Below are 26,749 nucleotides of genomic sequence, written 5' to 3'. Positions count from 1 at the left end.
CCTTTGGGCTCCAGTCCAGGCCCCCCACAAAGCCAACTCACTGAGTCGATTGCTGACAGGAGTGAGGCCTGGAGGGGCAGACAGGCTGCGCGGGCAGCAGCCATGCTCAAGGCACAGGCACCGTGACACAGCCTCCCGATGGCCAGATCAATGCCTGTGAGAGCAGCGTTTTGCTCACTCCTGAATTCTCAGAGCTTGGCACGCACGGGGTACCCAGCGAGTATTTGCTGAGTGAGTGAATGAATGAATAAATGCATAAAAATATGTTAGGTTTTTCCACTATCCAAAAGAGGGCAGGGAACTGGATTTTCCATACCCAAGGCTGAAGACATTCTGGGACACACACCCAATTCCTGATTCAAAGACTGGAGGCAGAAAACAGGAGATGAGAGAAGGCTTGGGGGCCCCTCCAGGGAGAGAACGAGGGAGACACTAAGTCACCAAATCAAGACCTCTGGGGCCCTGGGATCTGGGCAGGAGGTATATGGAAAGGGGTGCAAGGGTAGAAGAGGGCCCAGCATGGGATGGGATCCCTAAAATCTGAGCAAGAACACTGGCAAGAGGGAGGAACCTTCCCAGACACTCAGATGGAGCAGGCAGGCCAGGCTGCGCTGGGCAGAGGGGCTGAGCTGTCTGAGTCCTCAACAGCCTCGGCCACCAACCAGAGGCAGCCTCGAAGCAGATCTGGAAAGGCTGCCCAGTCTATCTTCGTGTTCTACCCGCCTGGCTTCTGAGACCAGGGTAGGAGAGGGGGGCGGGTAAAGCAGAGGCCAGGCCCTGGGTGAGCTTCCCACACAACCCTGGACCCTGGCACCCAGCACTCACCTGGTCTGGGCGGGCAGGGGGCACACAGGGTCACCCCCCAGAAGGCCCCCACACTGCCACAGCAGTCCTCTTGGGTAGTCAGCTCCAGCAGGGGGTTGGCACACTGGAAAAAAGGCCATGGCACGTGTCACCTCTTCCCTCCCCTATGTGCACAGAGATGTCCCAGGGAAGCCCAAGACAAGTGCTCCCTCCCCCGACACCTTGCCGGAGGGTCCCCCACCCCAGGGAGGGTAGGAAAGAGTCAACTGATGCTCCAAACAGAAGCTGGCAAACCTGCAGTCCACTCAGCAGACCTTAAACTTGAGGGGTGAACACACCCCAGGCAGGATAAGCTCTTCTCTATGAGGTCTGCAAACTGCCTCCTTCCGTGCCTCAGCCCTTAGATGGGGGACCCCAAAGGGTGGGCTTTCCTCTGTCCAACTCCAGGGTCACCCACGGTGCCAACCTTCCCCACGGGGATGGCCCAGGCTCAGGGACACCACAAGCTGAGGGGCCAGGGAGGACTGGGGACTCAGAGTGCCTATCCCTTGGTTACTGCCGGCCTCCTCCAGTCCCCTAAAATCAGGAGGGATTTCTGGAAACACCAAACTGCAAGCCCCAGAAAAACCGTCCTGGGTCTGGCTTAGCTCCTGTACTTAGGTGCCTGGGCTCAGAAAAGCTCCTCGGATCTTCCATCACTGACTGTGGTCGCTTCCAGATGGGTGTGAGGTGTCCCTCATCATCGTACCCCCAAGGCTTTGGGGTTTAACCTGCATTTGCTAATTCCTCATCTCTGTGACCCCACTCTCAGCTGAATACCAAACTCTCGCCAGATCTAATGGCCCCACTGTCCTGGCACCAGGAGACCCTGGGCTCAGCTCCAGGAGAGCCCAGGATTTACGGGGGCTGAGGACACTGGCGCCCTGCTCTGCGTGCACTGACAGGTGCCTCGTGGAGCCCAGGTAGGAGGCCAGTGGTCTGCGCTGGGCCACTGTAGGCCTAGTTTCCTCACGTGGGGAATGGGAGACTCTGCAGACACTTATGTTCCATAAGAGTGAGGAGGAGAGAGAAGGAGAAGGAGCAGAGTGGGGGTGGGGGCAATCACTGTTCTGGAAGCTTCCAGGGCTTTCTCACCTGGCCGTTCACACTGCTCAGGTAACACCGGCCCAGCAGCCCCTGAGGCCTGGGTGCCGCCGGGGGCAGGGGCCGCGGGGCCTCTCCATGCCGAGGGGGGATGCTGTTGCTGTCCCAGTGGCCGTGGCCAGGGCTGGCAGGGAGCCGGGGCACAGGTCTGGTCTCCACGCTGTTCTCCTCCGGGGCCTCCTCGGCCTCGCCCCGCACCCGCGCCACCTGGTGCACCTGCACGGAGGCCTCGGGCGGGTGGTGAATGTGCACCTTCACCAAGGAGGGGTTCACAGAGGCTGGGCACAGGGGCTGGGGTCAGAGTCAGGGAAACAGGGCCCCACCCTCTGAAGAGTGTCCTCTAGCCCTGGGCCAGGCGGGACCCTGGCCGTGAGTGGCCCCCCCAATCGTCCCTCATTTCTTCAATCTCTACTCAAACCTCAGCACAATTCCCCAGTGAGGGAGGACAGGATGAAGGACAAACTCCTTCACGCCTTGCCTTTCCATGAAGGACCTTCGTTATCAACTTCTAAGCTGCCTTCCTGACTCCACCTTCCCCATGATCCTGTGTACCCCTGAGCTCCAGTGCACTGAGCCCGCGTGGTCCCACCTCCGTGCCTTCGCTCATGCCAGTCCCTCGGCAGAGGGACCCCTCCCCTCCTCTCTGAGTAACCAAAGGTACCCATTGTTTAAGGCCGAACCGAAGTCCACCTCCTCCATGCAGCCTTCCCTGCACACCCTGGGCTTAGGGGGCTCTCCATCCCTGACCTCCTATATTTTTGTACCTTAGTTTGGCACCTAGTGATGGAAGGCAGGGGAAATGAAATGTTCTATAATGCTCTCTCTCTCCTGTCCACCCTCCTCTGTTATCCAGGTTCATGGGTTCCTTGAAGGCAGGACCTTGACCTCATACTCTTTTGTCTCATGCATAGCACCCAGTATGGGGTAAGGGCAACTACATTGCTGAATTCAGATGGGAGGGAAAGAGCAGCTTAGGGAATAAGACTGAGGCTGAGGGTGGAGGAGAAGGAGGGAGGTTTGACTGTGAAGAAAGGCCTGGAGGCCTGTCCCCTCCCACACAACGCCCACGCCCACCCTCCCGGGTAACCCAGGGCGCCCAGCCCCACATCCCAGCCCGCACTCACCCAGCTGGTTGGAGAGCGGCAAGGTGAAGGTGGACTGCCTCAACGGGCCCTCCAGCAGGGCCCTGTGGTGGGAGCCCCTCTCCGCAAGCTCCCTGTCCAGCTTTGGGATGGGCAAGTGGCAGAACTTCCCGGTGGAGTTGGAGGGGCACCAGCACTCGTCCCTGCCGATGCAGCGGCCTCCGTTCAGGCAGGGGATCTGGCAGAAATCTACAACACGGACCTCAAGGTGACCGGCGGTGGAAGAACAGAGCAGCACCCCCCCCCACCCCCACCCCCCGCCGCAGTGGGTGACAACAGAAGCAGGGCGCAGTCACGCTCCAAATCGGCACAGCGGCACAGCGTCGCCTGGAATGCAGGGACTTTCCAGGAGGCCCCGGGGGTGAAGAAGGGGAGATAAGAACCAGCCCTGGCCCTTTTAAAGCGCCCCTTCATGCCTTTTTTCAACCCCCCAATAACCTGGGAGACAGGGCCAGCCAGGAACTGTCGTCTAAGGGCAGAAGGGACTCACAGATGCGGAAGCCAGACTTGGGGTCATGCCCATGACCACCCTGGCTGTACAGGGTGGTGGTGTCGCCACGCTCGCAGCTGTTGGCACAGTGCCCGTAGGCACAGGTCTGCTTGCAGATGGTAGGAGTGAAGATGATCTTGATCTTCTTGATTTTCTCCGTGAGGTTCAGTCCTGCAGAGAGAGGGCTTGGGTCCAGGGGGCAGGGCTGAGAGGCACAGCTGTGACCTCCAGAGGCTGGATGGAAAGGCCCAGGGGCCAGACGTGAGCCCATCCCAAAGGCATTTGCTCAGTACACACTAGATACAAGGCCCCATCGTTGGGGCAGGGTAACACCTGTGAGAAGCCCCCAGACCAGCATTTACTGAGGGACGTCAATGTGCAGCCAATAAGCTCATGCTTTATGCACTTTACTCTCAATGCTCTTGAGTCTTATTTTAGGTTGAACCATTAGAAGATGCCACTTTGTAGGTTAGAATGGTTGAATATTGGCCGTGTTCCCACATCCAAGCTAATATTTCCAATTCACAGGGAAGGAAACAGGCTCGGAGAAGGTTGGGTTGCACGCGGTGCTGCTGGGCTTTGAAGCAAAGGGCAGAGAACAGAATGTAGCTCAGACCCGCCGGAGTGCAGTTTTCTAGAAGTGGAGGAAGATAAAGCCTGAAAGAACGATTAGAGACAGGTTTGGGGGAGGGGGGGGGGTGGTTGCCAGAACAAGGATTGGTACTTTATTTGGTGGGTAGTAGGAAGTCACTGAAAATTCCAGTAAGAGATGGAAGAGGAAATGTGGGGGGCGGATGTCCTCCCAGCTGGTGTGCAGGTGGAGGGGAGGCAGGTGACCAGGCGGAAGTCACGCAGCCGTGTGAGCTGAGGCTGCTTCCCTTAGGGGTGGTAGCAGTGGACATTCAAAGGAGGGGGGTTCATTTGGTGTGGGGAGCCCAGAGAGGGAAGCGGCAAGGCAGAGGGGTTGAGGAGGGAAAGTGTGAAAAGTCTATGTCAGGGGTGGGCAAACTTTTTGACTCGAGGGCCACAATGGGTTCTTAAACTGGACCGGAGGGCCGGAACAAAAGCATGGATGGAGTGTTTGTGTGAACTAATATAAATTCAAAGTAAACATCATTACATAAAAGGGTACAGTCTTTTTTTTTTTTTTAGTTTTATTCATTTCAAACTGGCCGGATCCGGCCCGCGGGCCGTAGTTTGCCCACGGCTGGTCTATGTGGTCAAGAAGCTTGACTGATGGGAGAGGAGGGAGAGGAAGCCAGAGAAAGTGGAGAAATAAGTCTGTGTGTACCTGGTATAAGCTGCCAGGAAAGGTACAGGCTGAAGGGGAGGACAGAGGGGGCAAGGGGAGGACCTGTGATGGCCTGGCTTTCCAGAGCAATCAAGAAAGGAGGTGTGACCCATGGACACAGACAATAGGATGGTGAAGGCCTGGGGTGGAGGTGGGGGAGGGCTAGAAGAGGTCAATGGGGTGGGGGTGGGGGGAAGGGAGACACATGTAATACTTTCAACAATAAAGGTTTAAAAAAAAAGAACAAAAAAAAGGAAAGGAGGCGTGTGTGCCTTAGACAAGACGAGGGACAGGCCCTTTTCAAGATGACAAGAAGAGGTCATCTTGAAAACATTACACTAACTGAAAGAGCCAGACATGAAAGGCCACATTTCGTATAATTCCATTCATATGCAACGTCCAGGATGTGCAAATCTCTAGAGACAGAAAGTAGATCGGTGGGGCCGGGGGCGGGGGGACGGGGGAATAGGGGGTGACTGCTTAATGCCTATGAGGGATTTGGGTTGTTGTTTTTAGAGGGATGACAATGTTCGAGAATTAGTTAACAGTGGCAGTTGCATCCAATTGTGGATATACTGAAAGCCACTGGTGTGTACACTTTAAAATGTAACGTTATGTGAATTATACCTCAATTTTCAAAATGGAACAAGAAAGAAATGAAGTCAGCATGGCCAGGGGTTGAGGTGAAGGGGGCACTGTGCTGGGGGTGGGGCAGGAAGGGAGGAAGCAGGCGCTCTCCTGGAGGGACAGGCATGTCCATGTGCCCAAGGGTTGGGACCTGGGAAAGTGGGAGCAGTTGGAGTCGCTGCTCTGGGGAACGGGAGCGCGTCCAGGCACACAGGGAAGGCTGTTGGGCGGTGACCGAGCATGTGCGGAGGTGTGAATCCACAGGGACCGCCGGTTGTCTCCTCTGGAAGCAGAGGACCAGTCCTAGGTGCTAAGGAAGCAACTGGTTGGGTTGGCCCAGGAGGTTTGTAGGAAGGATGAGTTGGAAGGGCCAGAGCCAAGGAGGTGAGGTTCAGAGCCGGACATGAAGGAAGTGCAGGCAGGACAGGTGACAGATGGGGCAGAGATGAAGCAACAAAAGTCTAAGGGTCTCAAAGGGACAAAGCCCCGATCAGTTGGTTTGGGACCCCCTGGGGCCTGGCACTGGACAATTGTTTGTTGACTGGCTGAGAGGATGAGGGACAGGTGACAACTCAGCCCTTCAGTGAGAATGGAGGAGAGAAGCAAGACGGGGAGAAGAAAACCAAAGATTGAGATGCCCTGCTCTCCTAGGGCCCCAAGAGAGGGCATCCTTACCCCAGGGGGATGACAGGTGGTCCAGATATGCTGCCTGCTGGGCACCATCCCTCCGCTCAAGGCCTGGTCCCGCGGGCAGGGCATTGGACGTCAGCTGGCCATTGGCTGAGGTGGCCGGGTAAAGCCTGACGGTCCGGGACAGCCCCACGCGCTGCTGGGAGGGGCGGGGCTGGCTGAGCTCACTCAGGCTCCTGTGGAGACAACCGAGGCGCAGGGATTTGCACGGGGTTGCCCACCCCCACCTGCACCAGAAGAGTGCTCTCTCTTTGGCTGCCAAGAACGTGAAGGTGCCCTGGCAGAGGACTGCGCTAAGGCCAGCCAGCTAGGTCAGCGGGAGTGCCTACCCATGTGTGGAAAAGCCAGGCTTTGGCTGGGCATTCCGGGCAAGTCACTCGGCCTCTCTGGGCCTCAGTTCCCTTGACTGCAAAATGAAGGTGTTAGGCCGGTCCCATGTAGCTCTAACACTCTGAGTCTGTGAGACGCTACGGACCAGCCCCTGCCCCCAAACCAAGTCCTGTGCCTACCTGCTGCCACTTCTGTTTTTTTTTCTTTACCCCGACTCAAGGATGTTTTTATTTTTATTTTTTTATTATTTATTTATTTATTTATTTTTTATATATTTTATTGACTTTTTACAGAGAGGAAGGGAGAGAGATAGAGAGCCAGAAACATCGATGAGAGAGAAACATCAATCAGCTGCCTCCTCCACACCCCCCACCGGGGATATGCCTGCAACCCAGGCACATGCCCCTGACCGGAATCGAACCCGGAACCCCTCAGTCCGCAGGCCGACAGTCTATCCACTGAGCCAAACCGGTTTCGGCCAAGGATGTTTTTATTGATTGATAGAGAGAGAGAGAGAGAGAGAGAGAGAGAGAAAGACATCGATCGGTTGCCTCCCTTACATGCCCTGACTGGGGATTGATGTATGGAACAACACTCCAACCAACTGAGCCACCCGGCCAGGGCCCTCTGCCCTTTTCTTTCCTTTGTTTTTTTTTTTTAAAAATCCTGACATGAGAATATTTCTTCCATTGATTTCTAGAGAGAGTGGAAGGGAAGGAGGAGGGGGAGAAAGAGAGAGAGAAATATCGATGTGAGAGAGACACATCGATTGGTTGCCTCCCACATGTACTCCCACCAGGGCTGGGGAACCTGCAAGTGAGGTATGTGCCCTTGACGTGGAATCAAGCCGTGACCTCTTGGTTCATAGGTTGATGCTCAACCGCCGAGCCACGCCGGCCCTCTGCTACTTCTTAATGCAACCTTTCTACCACGTTACCGGTGGCGTGGGTGCTCAACATATACACATTCACAGGTTGACTCAGGGGCAGAACTTAGACTATCCCTTTCATTTGCTTTATTGAAAAAATAATATAACAGCAATATTCAAGGAGAGAAAAAATGAATTCATCACCCCCACCCCAAGAGAGCAAATAATTTTGCATATTTCTTTTCAACCCTTGCTCAAGTATATGTTCTTAAACTATTGTCATCACCTATAGATTTTTCACTTAACATGCTGTCACATGTTTCTCTCATTGGAACTCCAATGGCCCCAAGATTCCTGAGCTCAAATCCCTTAAGGGCCAGCTGAAGACCAGCAGGGTAACCACCAGCTTGCCTGGACAGTACATCCCCATAATGATGTCACTTAGTTAAGTGTGATGTGCCTACACCCTGCCCAACACTCTCAGGTGTTCAAACAGCAATGGGAAAACAAATGGGTAAGGGGCTCTGTGCCCTCCCCCCCACCCCCCCTTCATCCTCACTGGCAGCTCCACCCTATCTCATTTATAAACGGGCTTTCATATGCGATTTTGCTTGGTAAGTGCTCTGCTGCCAAAAGAACATTTAATAAGTCACTGCAAGGTGGATAGGACGGTGGTAGCTACCATTCATTGAGCACTGATTCAATGCATCATCTTATTCGTGTTATTTTATTGAATAAAAAAGAAGTAAGTTGCAGAATAATATGGATAGTATGGCTTCCGGTTTTGTGTTTTAAGAAAACTTCTCCCTCTTCTCCTCCTAAAACCATTTACACGGGCATTGGAAAGGTCTGGAAGGACCTGTGACAGTGGCTGCCCCTGGGGAATGAGGGTGCCTGTGTATGTCTAACTACTGTTCTAAACTTTATATGTTTCTATATCTGTGAAATTTTTTCTGTAAAATTTTTTATAGAAAACATGCATCCTTTTGTAATAAAAATAAATCTCTGTTTCTCCCAGCAACTCCATTTTATAGATAAGACAACTGAAGCTCAGGAAATGCACGGCAAATGTATGTAAATAACGAGGATCCACGGTGGACTAGGATGGCTAATAGAGGTATAGGAATTCAGAGGTAAGAAAGACTGACATTTGAACTACCCATTCAAGAGATGGTTAGGAATTTTACAGTCAAAAGTGAGGAGCAAGACATTCCAGGTAAGAAAAATAACATAAGAAAATGTATGGAGGTGGGAAGCATGGGCCATATTTAAGGAAGAATAATGAACACAGATAAAGCACAGAATTGAGGAGAAGGGAGGGAAGGGAGATAACATCTATGCAGTGCCTATCAGGCCGTGGCCTGGTGCATGCAATGTGCTTTACAGAATATATTATCTACTTGTCCAAACAACCCTATGATCAAAACACTAGGTTTGGCCAAAACCACCTTAAACGAAGTAAAATGACAAAATGAGAAAAATATGTGCAACTCGTCTGTATTATAAAAGGCCAGTGGCTGTAATGCTGTAACGACCAAATGACTGGTCACCAGGAGGTGCATTGATGGGTCTCACGGCGCAGCAGGTTGGCTGGTCTGGGGTCCCACCAGTGCGGCGGGTTTGGGGGCTCGTGCAATTTTGCACGCTGGGCCTCTAGTGTATAATAAAAGACCAATTTCCATAAAATATAAAGAGCTCTTACAAAGAAAAAAGACAGACCAATAGCCCGAAAGGAAAAATCAGCAAAGGAATATGAACAGCTCACAGAAAAAAATACAAGTTTTCCTAAACGCATGAAAATATGCTCAATCTTTCTCATTCTAAGAGATGCGCAAATGGAAACTACTCTGAGATGGCATTCGGTAACCCATCCGATTAGCAAAAGTCCCAAAGTTTAATAATAAACTAATTCAATGAGATCATAGATTATGCCGACACAGGCACTCTCAGATGTTGTTGGTAAGGATGTAAATTGGTACAGCCCTTATGGACAGCAATTTGGCAAAGTCTACCCACAGCACAGTGCACCTATGCTTTGCCCCTCCAGTTCCACCCCTGAGACTGCGCTGCAGATAAACCTGCTGTGGTGGACGCTGCAGGTGCCCAGCCCAGGTCCCCATTGGCTTCTTCTGAGTCCTGCTCTAGGCTGATGGCAGCCACTTGACAGGCTCCGCCCACTATCATGACCACGAAGCCAATGACTGCTTGAACCAGAAGCTCAAAAGCCCCACCCTCTTGCCTCAAGATGGGACCACTCTGCATGCTCCACCCTTAATCAGGCCTTGGCTTGATTTCTCCAGGACCAATTCTCATGTGGCTCTTCCCACCTGCCCATTCTTTTCTTTTCTTTTTTTAAATTTAACTTTATTGTTGAAAGTATTACAGATACCCCCTTTTCTCCATCCATTGATCCCTTCTAGCCCACCTCCAGCCCTGCCCCAGACCTTCACCACACTATTGTCTGTGTCCATGGGTTATGCATATATGTATATAAATTCTTTGGTTAATCTCTTCCCACCCACCCACCCATGCCTTCCCTCTGAGATTCGACAGACTGTTCCATGCTTCTATGTCTCTGGATCCAGTTTGCTCATCTGTTTGTTTTGTTCATTAGATTCCACATATGAGTGAGATTGTGTGATACTTCCACCTACCCATTCTGCATCCCCCGCTCCCTTAGCTTCCCCCAATAAAGCACTAGAATCCATTTCCCAGCTGTACCTCCAGGGGAATCTGACCTAAGACACTTGTAAATGTCAAAAACGGTGGATGGGCGAGATTATCCATAACAGTGCTATTTTGTAATAACAATATTTTGTAAAGAATAGAAAAACTGAAGTGCCCTGCCCTAGGGGATTGGTCAAACAACTAGGCTACATCCACAGGATGGAGTCATCCGCCCTCAAAACAGAGAGCAGCAGCCCCTCTACATCGTAGGGAAGGTCTCTGAGACGCTTTGAAAAGTGGAAGAACAGCCCCGGATCTGGCCCTCTCCCTGTGTTTGCACAGACAGTGAAACAGCAGTCATTTTTGTACATTTTTAAATGGTTGAAAAAATCAAAAGAAGAAGAAGGATATTTCATGACATGAGAAAGTGATATGAAAATCAAACTTAAGGAGGCTAGGGAAAGGGCAATGGGGGAAAATAAAGGAGATGTATGTACTACTATGTGTGATACTTTAAACAATAAAAAATAAAATGAAATAAAAAGGAAAAAAAGAAAATCAAACTTAAGTTTCCACAAATAAAGTTAATTGGAACACAGCCGCCCTCGTTGTCAGAGGCTGCTTTCCCTCAGAGCTGAGGAATCGCAGAAACCATCTGCTGTTCAAAGCCTAAACTATTTACTAGCTGGCCTTGTATGGAGAAAAATCTGCTGACTCCCCGTGTGGGACATGCAAACTTTTGGGTAAAAAGAGAGAAAATAAGGACACCTGTTGCATGTATTTGCATATTCACAAAGCAACCTTGGAAGGATGCCCTGGGAAGTAGTAACAGTGGGAAGTGGGTGGATGGGGAATAAGCTCGTGTTACAGTGCAATGAATACTCTCTCTGTGCCAGCCTCTGTCCCAGCCTCTATGCCAGCAATGCACATCGCCTGCATCAGCTCATGTGGGCCTCTCCATACCCCTAAGGGTTACTCACTATCCCCATTTTACAGTCAAGAAAACAGGGGAGGGATTGTCTACGCCTTGCTGAAGGTGGCAGAACTCCTGGGTACAGAAGTGAGGTTACCAAACCAGGTAAGTTCATCCTTAAGCCACCACAGCATTTGTGATTTCTTTATCACTGTTTTACAGATGAGGACATTGAGGCTTTGAGGAGTTAAGAAGAGTAAGTCTGGTGCATATGGGGGAGGGCCTGAAATGTGGGGGGAGGGTTGCCTGGGCTGTACTGAATGGGTAAGGGGGGGTGGCCCTGGAGACTTCGGAGCAGCCCAGCCTCTTTCACTCATTCGGAAGCACCTATGGAGTGCCTTCACATGCTAGGCACTGAGGTCCAGGGATGGCAAAGACCCTCTTACTCTGTCTGCTTCCATGGAGGCTTGGCAAAGGGACCGGCATCCCAGCAAAGGTGTGGGGGCACAGTGGAAGCCACATATTAGCCGTGAGATATTCGTGGTCTTTAAGAAGGTCTAGGACATGATAGGATGGGCCTTTTAAAATGACCATCTCTGGTGAAAGATTACCTGGTGGTGGATGGATTGGATTAAGGAGGACTGGAGGCTCTGCTCTAGGCTATAAGGACCAAGAGTGGTACCCAGAGGAAAGCATAGATTCAGAGGATATTTAAGTCCGAGAGAATTCCCAACTGTGGCTTAGACAAATGGGCAGATGCCAAGATCCCAATGTAAGAGATCCAAGAAATGGCTCCGTTTTGGACATGATGCGTGTCGAGTGTCTCAAGATGGATCTGCAGATGGAAACACCCAGGAAGAGCCACTGAGGAGAGAGAAGGGGCTGGTGGGGGAGGGAGAGCCAAGTGCAGAGGTGGTGGTTACAGAGTAAAAGAGGAGTGATTATCACTCAGGGAAAGTGTGCAGAACAAACCGCACTTCAGCGTGCCTTCCACTGTTGGACTGAGGCACTAACTCTGCAAACACGTCCCAATTTCAAGGGAGAAATGTGTCAATGAACGCACTGGTCTCAGGGTTGAGTTACGCTCCCATCCATCTGTCTCTAACCTTTGGTACTTGCTACCACTTGTCCGCTCGCACGCGATAAAACACATGAACAAGCCGTGAGTGCATATTAACGGGAAACGTGGCAACAGCCCACGGCACGTCACTTGACAGCTTATTCTACTCGTGGGTGCCCTTCGCCAGGCCTTTTCTTTTGCACATACAGACGATCGTCATAGTTTCTGCTAATAAAACTGTTCCCAGCTCTGATCGTGGAATTAATTACATTGATCGTTTATGGTATTTCTTATGACTTCCAGGTGCTCTGACACCTAAACACTGAGAAATATAGGAGTAGAGAGAGTAAAGAAGGCGGGGGGGGGGGGGTCCTGGGAGCCCCCAGGCTAAAGGGGCAGGCAGAGCGAGAGGCTGTGAAGGTGCTGAGAGGGAGCAGGCAGGAAGGAGGGGAACAGGAAGAGAGCTGTTCCCAGGACTCCATCTCTGCTCCTGGCCCAAGGGGCGGAGCTCTCCTTCCCGGGACTGCAGGCGAACATGCCTGGTGCCTCCCAGGTGGCACAGTCTCCCCTGAGAAGCTGGGCACTGGCAAGGCAAGGGGGAGCCCTCACTGTCTGCTCCTTCTGTCCTCCTGGCTGGCCAGGCAGGCCTCACGCCCAGGTCACGGTCAGTGCCAACCCCCCAGGCACCCACGATGGTGTAGTAGCCACACGTCCTGTGCCAGTTCCTGCCACAACCCTTCCCGGCCCCAGCAGGAAACAAGTGGCACCCAGGCCTGGTGGGGGAGGGGGAGGGAATACCGTGACCTTGGCACGGAGCCAGGAGCCTGCTGATTCTGGGCGAGACAGAGCTTGAGGGCTGAGCAGGTGAGACCCAGCCACAGCCATCGCTCTCCAGCCTCTGGGTATCACAGGTACCAGCTTGGTGGGCTCCCTGTGGGGAGGGGGGGACTTGAACCCTGCCCCACTTGTCCTAGACAACAATAATGGACACTTATCGAGCACTAATCCTGTGCTGTGTGTTATATGCTATACGCCTTATGCTATCTAGTCCTCACAACCACCGTAAGGGCTTGGGGCTGTTATTAACCCCATTTTTCATAAAAGAAAACGGAGGCACAGAGAAGTTAAGGAACTTGTCCAAGGTCCTGTGCCTAGATCTGTACTGTCCAGTGGAGCCTTCTGTGTGGATGAAATGCTCGCCAGTCTGTGGTATCCAATCTGTTAATCACTAGCTGCTGGTGACTTTTAAAATATATATATATATATATAAATATTAGAGGCCTGGTGCACGAGATTCGTGCACTGGAGGGTGAGGGGAGGTTCCTCAGCCTGGCCTGCAGCCTGCGCCTCTCGCAGTCTGGGACCCCTCACCCCTTACCAGGGGCCTGCAGCGGAGGTGCGAGAGGCTCCTGTCACTGCCACTGCGCTCGCCAGCCATGAGCCCAGCTTCTGGCTGAGTGGCGCTCCCCCTGTGGGAGCGCACTGACCATCAGAGGGCAGCTCCTGCATTGAGCGTCTGCCCCCTGATGGTCAGTGCAAGTCATAGCGACCGGTCATTCCACCGTTTGGTCGATTTGCATATTAGGGTTTTATGATATAGGATTGATTTCAGAGAGGAAGGGAAAGGGAGATAGAAACATCAGTGATGAGAGAGAATCATTGATTGGCTGCCTCCTGCAGGCCCCACACTGAGGATCAAGCCCACAATCAGGGCATGTGCCCTGACCAGGAATCGAACCATGACCTCCTGGTTCATAGATTGACGCTCACCCACTGAGCCACACTGGCTGGGCCGCTTGTGACTTTTGAGTACTTGGAAGTGCAGTTTGTGTGACTGAGCAACTGAGTTTTACATTAAATTAAATTTAAGTAGCCCCATATGGCCGGGTGCCACCGCACTGGACAGCACAGTAGAGGAAATGGAGGGGCTGGGATTTGAACCCGGAAGTCTACCTCAGTCTATAACTACAGGGCTAGAAGGCTCCCCTGACTGCCTCGCTGCATGCTTGGTCCCTGGGAAGCTTCACTCATACCCAGGCGCTTGCCTTTCTGCTCCGGGGGAAGCAGCACCCTCCCAGCCTTGCTGTCAGCCCCCCAAACTGCACTCTCTGCCAGTAGATGTCAGCAGGGCTGTGGCAGAAAAGAGACTGGGTTCCTGAGGACAGGCCCATGTCACAGGGAGCAGGGTTCAGCCCAGTGTGAGAAAAGTCTTCCAAAGAGCCAGAGCTGAGCAGCGACAGGGCAGCCCAGAGAGGCAGGAGCCAGGGCCCTGGAATCATGGGCCTGTGTCCCTGTGTGCCCCAGAGGAGGCCACAGACAGTCCTGCTCAGGGCAGGGCTGCAGACTGACAACCTCTGAGAGATTGTGGGGTGGCTGCTCAGTGGGCAGTGCCCGGGGGACCCACCCCGCCTGTTGCCTGACACGCTGATGCAGCAGCATCAACACCAGCACTCTCACTCCCTGGCGCCCTCCTGGAAGGGCCAGAGCCAGCCTCCCCAAGTGTCTCCAGACCGCTCCTGCGCTGATCCCGCTGTGTCCACTCCTCCAACCCCCCTGACCTCACTGGCCAGTCAAGGCCCCACCCCGCCCAGCCACCAGTGAGTCACATCCCCCTGCTCTGAGGTCCAGCTCTTCCTGCGGCCACACCCAGGTCTGAGGGGTTTTGCACACAGGTCCCGGGGGATGCTCCTGGCAGGTGGGGAGGGGCAGAGCCCAGGGGGAGTGTCTGCTGCCCCGACCACATCCTGCTGCTCAGGGGGAACACAGCACCCTGCTTCCTTGCAGCAAGTAAGGCAGAGGGGGGCAGGAACTGTGCACGTCTGGGGGACTCTCTGGGGGGCGCTGAGGCCTGGCCTGGGGCCTGATCCCCGCCTCAGAGCCGTCCTGAAGCAGGGGTGACTCAGTCTTCCAAGGGTCCAGAAGCCCCTCGGAGCCTCATCACCAAGTGAGTTGCAAAGGGGCACATGATAAATGGCGATGTCTTCCCACCCTGATGAAACCAAGTGGTGGGAGGGCTGAAGCCAGTGAACGGAATGAAAACACAAGTCAGGGCCTATGGACACATGACAAGGGTTCCAGGAGATCAGAGTGGGAGGAGGAAGGAGAGGAGAGGCCTTTAGGCTGAGGGGATAGAGCTAGGATCATGTCCCAAAGCCAGGGAGAGCTTGGTATATGGGCATCTCACTACCATCAAACTGGCATGAGGTGCCCCCCTCCTGAACCCTTGAGTTCCCAGCTCATGGCCTTTGGTACCCCTCTACCCTCTATAATATTCCCCCCAACACACACACACACACACACACACACACACACACAGAGCTGAACAGGCCTGCATGATTGGACAGAAAACACAGGCCTATGACTTCAGATGAGTTTGCCCCACTCCTGGACTCGCCTGGACAGGCCCATTGTAGACAAAGGCAGTGGGGGGCCTGGGTCAAGGATACGCTCTCAGGGGCTGGCACACTCTTTCAGGAGCTGAAACTCGGCCCCAGGACCACAAACAAAAGGAGATTTCTACGAGAACTGAGACCCAACCTGAGATGTCTTCACTCAGTAACGTAGCAGCTCAAAGCTACCAACTGAGTCTATGCCAGACATCAGCTACAGGCATTTTCACTGCATTTTTGTTAAGCCCTTTACATTTGATGCCGATGGCGACGCTCTGCTGTAGGAACTATCATCCCCTGTTTTCCAGAAGAGAAAACTAACGCACAGAAAGGCTGCTACCCTGCCCAGGGTCCCCACCAGCAGGGAGCTGCTGAGTGTGTCTCAGGGCCCAAGCTCCGTCTGCCGTTGGGGGTGACACTCCCCACCCTGATGCTCACCCTTGGCCATGACAGGAAACCTCACTTGGGCCAGAAACACCTTCACGTGTTCTGGGCAAACTCCGAGTTCCTATTTACCACTGCTGCTTTTTGATGCAAACAAAAGACTCAGATAAACCCCAAAGTCTAGGGACAAATAAGAGTGAGTGCATTCGTGGCACATCTAAAAGGTGTCAGATGTATTTATAGATTTTAGTAAGTCCTCCTGACCATTCTAGAAGGTAGTGATGTCATCCCATCTTCCAGATGAGAAAACGGAGGCTTGTGAGGTTGTATTACTTGCTCTAGGCAGCACAGCTGTTAGGTGGCAGAGCTGCGAACCAAACCCAGACTGGTCTAGGCATCAGGCATAAGCGATTTCACAGTTCCTCCCTCACATGCTACTGCCTGCGGTAGGGGCTCTGACCTTGACCCAAGAACCTCAAAGACAGAACCAAATGTGGAATCAATTCGCTTCCCAAGAGTATGGCGTGGCTGGGGCCTCAGCAAGACACCCCGCTTCCTCTGAGGACCACATTCCCTCGAGAGGCCTCTGATGCAACCCCCCACCGTCCGTTGGGTGCCCCTGTGGGTGGACATGTTCCTCAGCAGCCAGGGGCTGAGGCGGGGAGGAGAATGCAGCGCAGGGGACCAGCTGGGAGGAGAGATGTGGTAGCTCCAGAGGTTTTGATTTGCAGTCTTCGTTTTGCAAAGAGCGGGGATTTTTCTTTTCTAAAAGCACTGGACTTCCTTGAATTTTAGACCTTTCACAAATATTTTTTTAGGAGAAAAAAGAAGAAAAAAAAAAACAACCACAAAATGCCTGTCACAGCTACTCACTTCCACAGTGAATCACGGACACAAAACCACAGCAATGTGGCTAACAGAAGAACTATGTGTTTTCACATTTTGTTATTGGAAATCATTTAGCAATAGTCACTATGTCATCTGCAGACAGACAGACAGACGTGCATACACACCCCTCTGGGTCCTAAGCAGCCAATCTTACGACCACGGTCATCAGATGACTTTGCATTTAACCGTTTTCCTTTTCCGGGAAATTATCTTGCAAGACTTAAACGTTCCTCCTTAGCCCCCGACCAGAGATGGGGTGTGTGTGTGTGTGTGTGTGTGTGTGTGTGCGCGTGTGTGTGTGTGCTGGTAATCGGGGGAGGATAAGGAGGAATGCTAACACATTGACTCAGCTCGACAAGTGGAAACAAGTATACATTTGAGATTCCCTTACTGTTATCATAATACAACCCTCCCTCCGTATTCATGGGAGATCGGTGATAGGACCTCTCCTCACACATACCAAAGTCCATGGATGCGCAAGTCCCTTGCATAATATCGTGTAGAATTTGCATAAAATCTATGCATATTCTCCCACATACTTTAAAATCATCTCTAGATTACTTACACCTACTGCAATGTAAATGCTATGTCAATGGTTGTTATACTGTATTGTTTTAGGGAATGATGACAAAAATAAAAGTCCATACATGTTCAGTACTGACTCTTAGGTCTGTTAGCAACAACGTAACTTTTTTTTTTTTTGAGTATTTTCTATCCGTGGTTGGTTGAATCTGCGGATGTGGAACCCGTGGATACGGAGGGCTGACTGTACACTTTGGTACCACTTTGTTTTGGTAAAGTACTTTTCACCCAGGAAACTTACAGTTCCTTTTCTGATGGTGGCAAATTAGTTAAGTGGTGGCAGATTTAAACATTGCGTAACTGGAAAAACGACTGGAACCATGCATCTGAAACTTCCTCTACATTGTGAGCAAGGAGTGAAACCTGATATATATTCGAAAATCTTGAGCTTAAAAGGAAAATTCACAGGACCTGAAAAAACCCCGTGATTTTTGAAGCATGATCTCTCAGCATAGCTTTCCACCCACACCCCACGGGTCTCTCTCTCTCTCTCTCTCTCTCTCTCTCTCTCTCACAACCCTCCCCCCCCCCGCCCCCCCACCACCACCATCAACCCAGAGGTGGCATTTACTGAGCAGCCATGGTCTGCACAAAGCCACCGGATGGGACAGACATTCCCTGGGGCATCTGAGAATGAGTATTAACTGTCTTTCCATTCCCTCCTTGCTTCATCTCTCCCTAACTCTTTTCAAACAAAAATCCTAGAGGATTAGGTCAGTTAAATGCTATGAGTACAGCCACAAGCTTGAAATGTTTGTCACTATTTTTTTTTCAAGCTGGATGCTGGAAATTGCATACATTAATGTTTTAATGACCCAGCAGGCTCCCCACACATGGCCGTGGGGAATGCTGCTCCAGGCTCTGGCCAGGATTCCATAGTTTCCTGAAAAAGACACTGGGTGCCACGCCAGCCCCAGTCCTCGGCAGCTCCCACCCCAGGCTGGCAGGTCTGCACCCGTCTCCGCTCACCTGCGCTAGAGGCTGCTTAGCAAAATGACTGCACGCATGGGTCCCGGAGCCTCGAGCAGAGCTGGGCTGCAATCGCCCTGCCTCGGCTTCCTCACTGTGGGGTGGGGGCAGCAGGAGTCTCCTCCTCACCGGTCACTGTGGGGACTGGCCAATGAGCTGGAGATCTCCTACCTGCCCCAGCCCACGTGGGACCCCGCAAGGAGCAGGGGTATGCATCCCCTGGCTCCCTCCTGAGGGGCCTCCGGAGGCCATGTTCCTCTGCCAGAGGCCACAGCCCTGTCGTGGCCCAACAGCTGGAGCCGCCCTGGGTGTCAGTGGCCCCTGCTCCCTGTCCCCTTGAGACCTGGAGGGTTAAGTAAGGGCTTCCCTACACAGCTACCCCTGGGTACCCCCTCCTTTGTGGCCTCCCCTAACCCTGTCTGTGCCCTTGCAGATAGGCCCTTTATCGAACTGTCCCCACAGAGGGTGTCACCTTTTCCTGCTGGAACCCCCGATAGAAAGGGCATCAGCGATCAGGTACTGAGCACCGAGCTGTGTGGCTTAGCACCTTATCCACAATATTTTCTTTTATTCTGACTGCAACCCTGTGTTTTATCTTATTCTGCCCAGTATTCGCATCAGCAATGCATACTGAGACTCAGGGAGGTGAAGACACTCAAATATAGGGTGTCCTTCCAAAATGTATACGCGCACTTTGAGTGATTATAAAGGCAGAGTTTATTAAACTGCATTTTGTTTTCAAAATTGAGCTATGGGGAAAACCAAGATGGCGGCATAGGTTAACGCCGGAGTTTGCTGCCTTGAACAACTACTTCAAAAGTGAAACTAAAAGACGGAACGGACATCACCCAGAACCACAGGAACACTGGCTGAGTGGAAGTCCTACAACTAGGAGGAAAGAGAAACGCATAGGGACACTCAGAGGAGGCGCAGTGCTGAAGTCAAATTCTGAGGTGCGGAGTGCGCGGAGCGGGCTGGCGGCGGAGGGCGCGGTTGGCGTTTTCAATCGGGAGGGAGTCGCAGACTCTGAGCTCCAGATACAGGCGAGTCTTTAGGGACCCAGACTCAAACGGGAGAAGCGGGACTGTCTGGCTTCGGTCAGAGCGAGTGGAGCTTTCTCTCCGAGGTTTGCAGCGGGTGCTGGGACTCAGAGAGGCAGAACCCCTGGGGACAGGACTGAGAGCCGCCATAACTGCTCTCTCCGGCCCACCCTGTTGATCCTGTGCGACCCGCCCCGCCCAAGCCCTGCACAAAGGCATTTGCCGGATAGCCTCAGGCAAACGCCAGATTAGCACCTCCCTAGAGGACAGAAGTTCTCTCACTGCAGACACAGCTGATTCTCATAGCCACTTGACCTGGAGGTCAAACCCTCCCTGGTTTTAGCTACAACAATCAAGGTTTAACTATAAAACTGCGAACAAAGACCACTAGGGGGTGCACCAAGGAAGCATAACAAAATGCGGAGACAAAGAAACAGGACAAAATTGTCAATGGAAGATATAGAGTTCAGAACCACACTTTTAAGGTCTCTCAAGAACTGTTTAGAAGCCGCCGATAAACTTAATGAGATCTACAAGAAAACTAATGAGACCCTCGATGTTATATTGGGGAACCAACTAGAAATTAAGCATACACGGACTGAAATAACGAATATTATACAGACTCCCGACAGCAGACCAGAGGAGCGCAAGAATCAAGTCAATGATTTGAAATGCGAGGAAGCAAAAAACACCCAACCGGAAAAGCAAAATGAAAAAAGAATCCAAAAATGCGAGGATAGTGTAAGGAGCCTCTGGGACAGCTTCAAGCGTACCAACATCCAAATTATAGGGGTGCCAGAAGATGAGAGAGAGCAAGATATTGAAAACTTATTTGAAGAAATAATGACAGAAAACTTCCCCCACCTGGTGAAAGAAATGGACTTACAGGTCCAAGAAGCGCGGAGAACCCCAAACAAAAGGAATCCAAAGAGGACCACACCAAGACACATCATCATTAAAATGCCAAGAGCAAAAGATAAAGAGAGAATCTTAAAAACAGCAAGAGAAATAAACTCAGTTACCTACAAGGGAATACCCATACGACTGTCAGCTGATTTCTCAACAGAAACTTTGCAGGCCAGAAGGGAGTGGCAAGAAATATTCAAAGTGATGAATACCAAGAACCTACAACCAAGATTACTTTATCTAGCAAAGCTATCATTCAGAATTGAAGGTCAGATAAAGAGCTTCACAGATAAGGAAAAGCTAAAGGAGTTCATCACCACCAAACCAGGATTATATGAAATGCTGAAAGGTATCCTTTAAGAAGAGGAAGAGGAAGAAAAAGGTAAAGATACAAATTATGAACAACAAATATGCATCTATCAACAAGTGAATCTAAGAATCAAGTGAATAAATAATCTGATGAACAGAATGAACTGGTGATTATAATAGAATCAGGGACATAGAAAGGGAATGGACTGACCATTCTTGGGGGGGAAAGGGGTGTGGGAGATGCGGGAAGAGACTGGACAAAAATCGTGCACCTATGGATGAGGACAGTGGGTGGGGAGTGAGGATGGAGGGTGGGGCGGGAACTGGGAGGAGGGGAGTTATGGGGGGAAAAAAGAGGAACAAATGTAATAATCTGAACAATAAAGATTTAATTTAAAAAAAAAAACACAAAATTGAGCTATGAGCTCCTACAGTGTGTATACATATTTTGGGGGACACCCTAGAGTATCAAACAGCTAAGCAGTAACAGAATCGGATAAAACTGGGGTCTGACTCATGACCCATGATCTTAACCACGATGCCGTACTATTCCCAACATTAAATTAGGTGGAGCCGGTAAAGGGCTTCGCATAGTAGGACAGCTGACTCAATCATGCTCAAAAATGAGAGGTTAAAATAACAACCCTACCGCACTGACAAACCCGCAGTCCTCAATTCTACTATGACATAACCCTAGCCCAACCCTAACCACAACCCTCAGGTTAATAACCTCATTCTAACACCACACCAAAGTTCCCCTAACCACCACCCTGTTGTGAAATAGAATGTCACCTCAACCAGAACCTTAGTCTCACGCAGTCCTGGCCGAAACATTCGCCACTGTAGCCACACTTCTAGGCACCCCATTAGGCTGAGGCTAGGTCAGGGCTGTGGTGAGCACTGGGTCTCCCTGTCCCTCTGGACTGGGTGCCTGCCCCCATCCCAGTGGCAGGTGGAGCCCCACACCCCACTCCACGTCTATGCCGTACTTGGGCTCAACATAATAGGCCCCAAGACATGTGTGCAACATCCATTTCCCGGATGTCACTGAGCTGGTGACTCTGGTGTGGGGAGGAGAGGAAAAGAGAGGAGAGAGAAGGGGCGGAGACCTCATCACAGTGCCTGAAACTCAGAGCAGAGTGCAACGAGCCCTGTGGATGGTGATGAGGAGGAAGGGGTATTAGAAGAGGAAGAGGCTTGTAGCTTTCTCCATCACTTTGCTGCAGCTGTGTGCAGATAGGAGGCCAACAGCTCCTATGACAGAGGCTGTAGAGGGCTGGGGAAGGGCTGGGCTGGGAGGAAGCCCTTCTCTGGCACCTCACCTGGGGAAGCATCCTGATAATCCTCGGCTCAGGGAGAGTACTGAAAAGGGGCGTCATGCAGTCCTCATCAGAGATTTGGGGGCTGTCCCCGGCCATCTAGGCCAGATGTCCATGTTCAAGCTTAGAGAGGGAGGGAGGCAAGTGTGCAGGAAGCAGACACTACGTCCCTTGAATCTGCCCACTTGCTCTGTGGGGGGAGCAAGAGGCCTGGGCCCCCTTCTCCCCTGAGCACCCGGAGGCTGGCATCTTCACCAGCCCAGAGGTGGAGGAGGAGGCTTCCAGGCTCTGCTGCACAGAAAGAGGCACATTGGCCCCACCTTCCTCATGACCTAAGGGCCAGATTGCGTGCCCAGTGACTGCCCAGAGCCCATGATTTCTTGCTATTCACACAGGCACCTTACGGCCAGCTATGCCCTGCCGGGCCCTGAGCGCCACGGGTCTCAGGTATTTGGGGGGTTGGAGAGGCGCACATTAACACTCTAAAAAGTCCCAGAGGCCACCTTCCTTTTAGAGAAACCTAGAAGGGGCCTTCGCAGCTAAACCCAGCCAGAGAAGACAGCCTGGGAGCAACGTGCTTTGTGGGCGACATGGGGACATTCCCTTTGGGAAGAAGCTGGGTCCAGGGTCCCCACATACAGCTGCACAGGCTGTGCATCATACAATCTGTCATAGAGACTATGAAGTGGGAGTTGTCTCCTGCTGTCGTGTCCAGTGACTAAAAGGCCCAGCACAGAACAGCCTGCCTTCCCCTCTCCCCGGCGGGAATGGGGTGCTTCGTACGCACCCAGCTACTCCCAGAGATGAGCACAGTCGGCAGGGACTGAGTGCCAAGGGGCGCTGCATAAACCCTCAGGTGGCCCGTCTCCACTCCCAGAACACTCTGCAAGCCCAGGGTGCCTGCCCATCCCGGCTGCCGGGGCAGTGAAGGAAGTTCTCATTGAGGCACAGGTCCCTCTGTTCTTTCAAAAGCAGCAGCAGGGCTTCCGTGACTTCAGACCTGGGGCAGCAGAGCCCTTTCCGTTTGTTCTGGCTGGAGGCCCAGAGTGAGCATCTCCCTCTGACTCCTGCCTTCTGAGCCCCCCTCTTCCAAACCCACAGCCCCAGGGCAGGGGCTCATGGCACTCTTCTAAGGCCCAAGAGATGGGAGAAACTGGGAGGGGACCCCATCACAGCTGCCACAGCCCCGCCCCAGACTCCCGGCACGCCGCAGGGTCTGCCAAGCCCTGCTCTGGCTGCCCTGCAGTCACTCTTAGGAGAAAAGTATGACCCCCGTGGCCAACGGGCATAGGGTGGGCGGGCACCCACCGGTTGGGGGCATGGGGAGAGCCCCTTCCTGATCAATAGCACGCTAGGGGGTGGGCCGAGTGCAAGCTCAGAAGGGAATGGACCCCGGACCTCCGTCTCTGCTCCAGGCAGCAGCTGGGGATACTGCGGCAGGATGTTCATTCAGTAGCTACTTATTAAGTGCTTACTCTACGCCAGGCGCTGCTCTGGGAGCCTGGGATGTAGCTGAACAAAACAAAGATCCCTGCCCCGGAGGAGCTCTTACTGTAGTTGGGGAAAAACAGACAGAAAACATAATTGGTACATCATGTCATGTTAGAAAGTGGAAAATAAAAAGTGAGCCAAACGGGGACTCTCAAGTCGGAGGTTCACGATATTAAATAACAGGAAAATGGGAGACAACTCCCTCTGGGAAGGGGCCAGGTCGAGGGTTACCACGTACAGCCGCACGGGCTGTGCCCTGCACAACGGTTGGGAACCGGTCCCAGAGACGATGACCTAACGCACAGCTCCTGGTGTCTACAGTGGCTAAGGTTAGCCCTGAGGTTAAAACCTTAAAAAGACGGCCGGGCGGGGCCTCGGGGAGAAGTTTCTCCTGAAAGTAACCCGCTCACGTATATGAGGTGTAAGCAGATGCCTCAGCCCGCTGTCAGGCCTGCTGAAGAATTACAGTAACTCACCAAGAAACTTCTCACCCACACCGTTTCAATTAATCCTCACAACCTCCCAGCGAGGAAAGAATTACCCTTCGTATTTTACAGACGGAGACATTAAGGTTTAGGGAATGAAGTCCCCACAGACACTGCGCGAGTTACTATCCCAGCCGGAAGCAAGATTGGGTCCCCTAATTCCAAGTCTTTTCAAAGTGTAGTCCAGGTCCTACGGATTGGGAAATTCCAGAAAAACTCCAGGGGGCAAGCTTGGGGCTCAGAGTTATAAAAACAATCAGAAAAGAAAAAAAAAAAGACAAGAAAAGGAAGGAAAGCAATCAACTCCCGGAGTCCCAAGTCCAAAACCTTGACTCAGTCTGGATTATAGGGTTGAGTCAACGCTGCAGGGAGGCACCCCTCGGTGGCCCCAGGAGTGTGTGACACAGCACAAAAGATGCGGCTGCTTAACCCATCGCAGCCTTGCCAGGGAGGACTGGAGGCCAGACTGTCAGGGACAGCCCAGGTCTGCTCTGGCGAAAGGCATCGCATGTCCTTGTCATGAAGCCATAAAGGGGGAATAAGCACGTTTTCCCATGGGGGACATTGAATAGCCAAACTGGAGGCCACCAGCTGAGGTCATGAACTGTTTGTCTTTTCTGTGCCCAGCTGCCCTCTCCCCAGGGAACTCGTTTCTGATTCTGGGTCATCAGTCTCCTAGGAATATCCCTTGCCATTCTGTCGGGTCGGGGTGCCTGGGTCCCCCTGGTAGAGCCTCCAGGTGTCACTGAGAAGGAAAGACCAGAGGGGAGGAAGCAAGCCATATGTGCTGGGGGACGTGCTTGACGGGGGTTGAATTGTTTCTGCCAAAAAGGTATGTTGAAGTCCTAACCCCCAACCTGTGAATGTGACCTTATTTGGAAATAGCAGATGTAATTGGTTAGGTTTAGAGGTGGTTCTACTGGATTAGGGGAGATCCTAAATCCAACGACTGGTGCCCTTAGATTACAGTGGTTCTCAACCTTCTGGCCCTTTAAATACAGTTCCTCATGTTGTGACCCAACCATAAAATTATTTTCGTTGCTACTTCATAACTGTAATGTTGCCACTGTTATGAATCATAATGTAAATATCTGATATGCAGAATGGTCTTAGGCGACCCCTGTGAAAGGGTCGTTCGACCGCCAAAGGGGTCGCGACCCACAGGTTGAGAACCACTGCCTTAGAAGGACATCACACACACAGGACCCCGTAACAACAGAAGCAGAGATTAGGGCGATGCAGCTATAAGCTAAGGGACACAAGGATCGCCGGGAGCCCACAGATGCTAGGAGAGAGGCATGGCACTGATTCTCCCTCTGAGCTTCCACCAACACCGTGATTTTGGACTCTGGCCTCCTGAACTGTGAGAGAATAAGTTCCTGGTGTTGTAAGCCACTCAGTGTGTGGTCATTTGTTATGACAGACCTAGGACACTAACAGTGTTCCGGAGGGACACAGCAAGTGCAACGGCCCTAAGGTGAAAGCATTTGGGGGGGAAACCAGTGGCAGAAACAGGTGAGTGGGGAGAGCAAGTGGTGAGAATTGACGTCAGAGATCTTCCGGGGCCCGATCGCCCTTGTGGCAAGCCCTTGACAATGGAGCTGTCGACTTCAGACAGAGGGTCCCAGCTGGAATGGGCTGCAGTGGGTGGCTGTGCCTGGCCCCCATGATCTCTGTCCCCTGGTGTTATACCTTTGAACATGTTGCACGAAATGGCAAAAGGAAATTACGATTGCAGATGGAATTTGGGTTTCTAATCAGCTGACCTTAAAATAAGGAGATTAAGTTGGGTTATTCAGGTGGGCCCAATGTAATCACATAGGCCCTTAAAGTGGAGGAAACAAGAGTCTGTGAGAGAGATTCTGCCAAAGAGGAAGCAGAGGGGATTCAAAACATAAACATTTCATCTGCCATTGCTTAGCTTTGAAGATAGGAAGGTGGCCACAAGTCAAGGAATGTGGGCAGCTTGTAGATGCTACCACAAAGGAACAGGGACCTCAGTCCTACACCTGCAAGGGACTGAATTCTGCTAACAACCTGAATGAACAGGAATCAGATTCTCCCCTACAGCCTCTGTGACACCTTAACTTTAGCCTGATCAGACCAGTATCAGATGTTTGAACTATAGAACTGTCGCAAATTGTTATCTCAGCATAGAAAATTAATCCAGGGGATATAAAGAGAAGCAGCCCACTGAGAGCCACCACCATGGGGTCCACACTGTTCCAGATACCTCCCCGCCATCCCGTTTGCTTTGCTCAGCACTGTCTTCCAGGCCCGTGTTGCCCAAGTACTGACTAAACAGGCTTAGATGTCCCCAGGGGTCAACCTCTAAGTCCTGGTTGACTTAGGTCAGGCTAAGGAGCAAACCCAGTGAAAGTCCTTCCCATTCTGAGAAATGTTGTTAAACCTCACCTTGACCCCATCTGCCATAAAGCCGATGAGACTGGTCCTTATGGAACAACCAAGCTGACACAAAGCCACCACTGGTGCTACTGCTACATCTGCTAGTAGGTCTGCACACACAGACACACGTGCATACACACGCACACACATGCATGGCCATATGTATGCACCCTGACTTTCTATCTGCTCTTTGCCACAGTCTTCTATCCACTCAAGTCCCCAAGGCAAAGAGAACCAGCCAGCTGATGGTTAACGGGCATTGAACATGAACTCAAATCAGGCACCATAAGATGTGCTCTACCCATATGATCTCATATAATCCTCTCTACAATCCTATCAGGTAGAGACTACTGACTCAGAGTGGTTAGGATGCTTGCCTAATATCACACAGCTGATGAGTAGTAAGTAAATCCCAGGACTGGAACCCAGGATTGTCCAAAAATCCAGGCTAGAACCCTCTCTGCTCATGGTGAGGAACACGGACCAGCAGCAGCAGCAACACCTGAGACCTGACACTCACCCAGACCTGCTGAATCAGAAGCTGCATGTTAACAAG

General features: G+C 51.9%; 1 protein-coding gene across 1 annotated transcript in view; it reads right to left on the bottom strand.

Moving 5' to 3' along the window:
• The window catches only part of LTBP2 (latent transforming growth factor beta binding protein 2), a gene marked incomplete at its 5' end in the record, with an annotated part of 99,849 nt that overhangs the window by 48,528 nt on the left and 24,572 nt on the right, over positions 1–26,749 (bottom strand). Inside the window, 5 exons of the mRNA XM_081095133.1 lie at positions 826–928; positions 1,939–2,225; positions 3,072–3,278; positions 3,580–3,750; positions 6,173–6,363. Coding sequence (XP_080951259.1) covers positions 826–928; positions 1,939–2,225; positions 3,072–3,278; positions 3,580–3,750; positions 6,173–6,363 — 959 coding nt within the window. The remainder of the gene's footprint in view (positions 1–825; positions 929–1,938; positions 2,226–3,071; positions 3,279–3,579; positions 3,751–6,172; positions 6,364–26,749) is intronic.

Source organism: Myotis nattereri (assembly GCF_964212035.1).
Source record: "Myotis nattereri genome assembly, chromosome: 1".
In the NCBI taxonomy this organism is placed as follows: Eukaryota; Metazoa; Chordata; class Mammalia; order Chiroptera; family Vespertilionidae; genus Myotis; species Myotis nattereri.
This window is presented reverse-complemented; position numbering and strand designations above follow the sequence as displayed.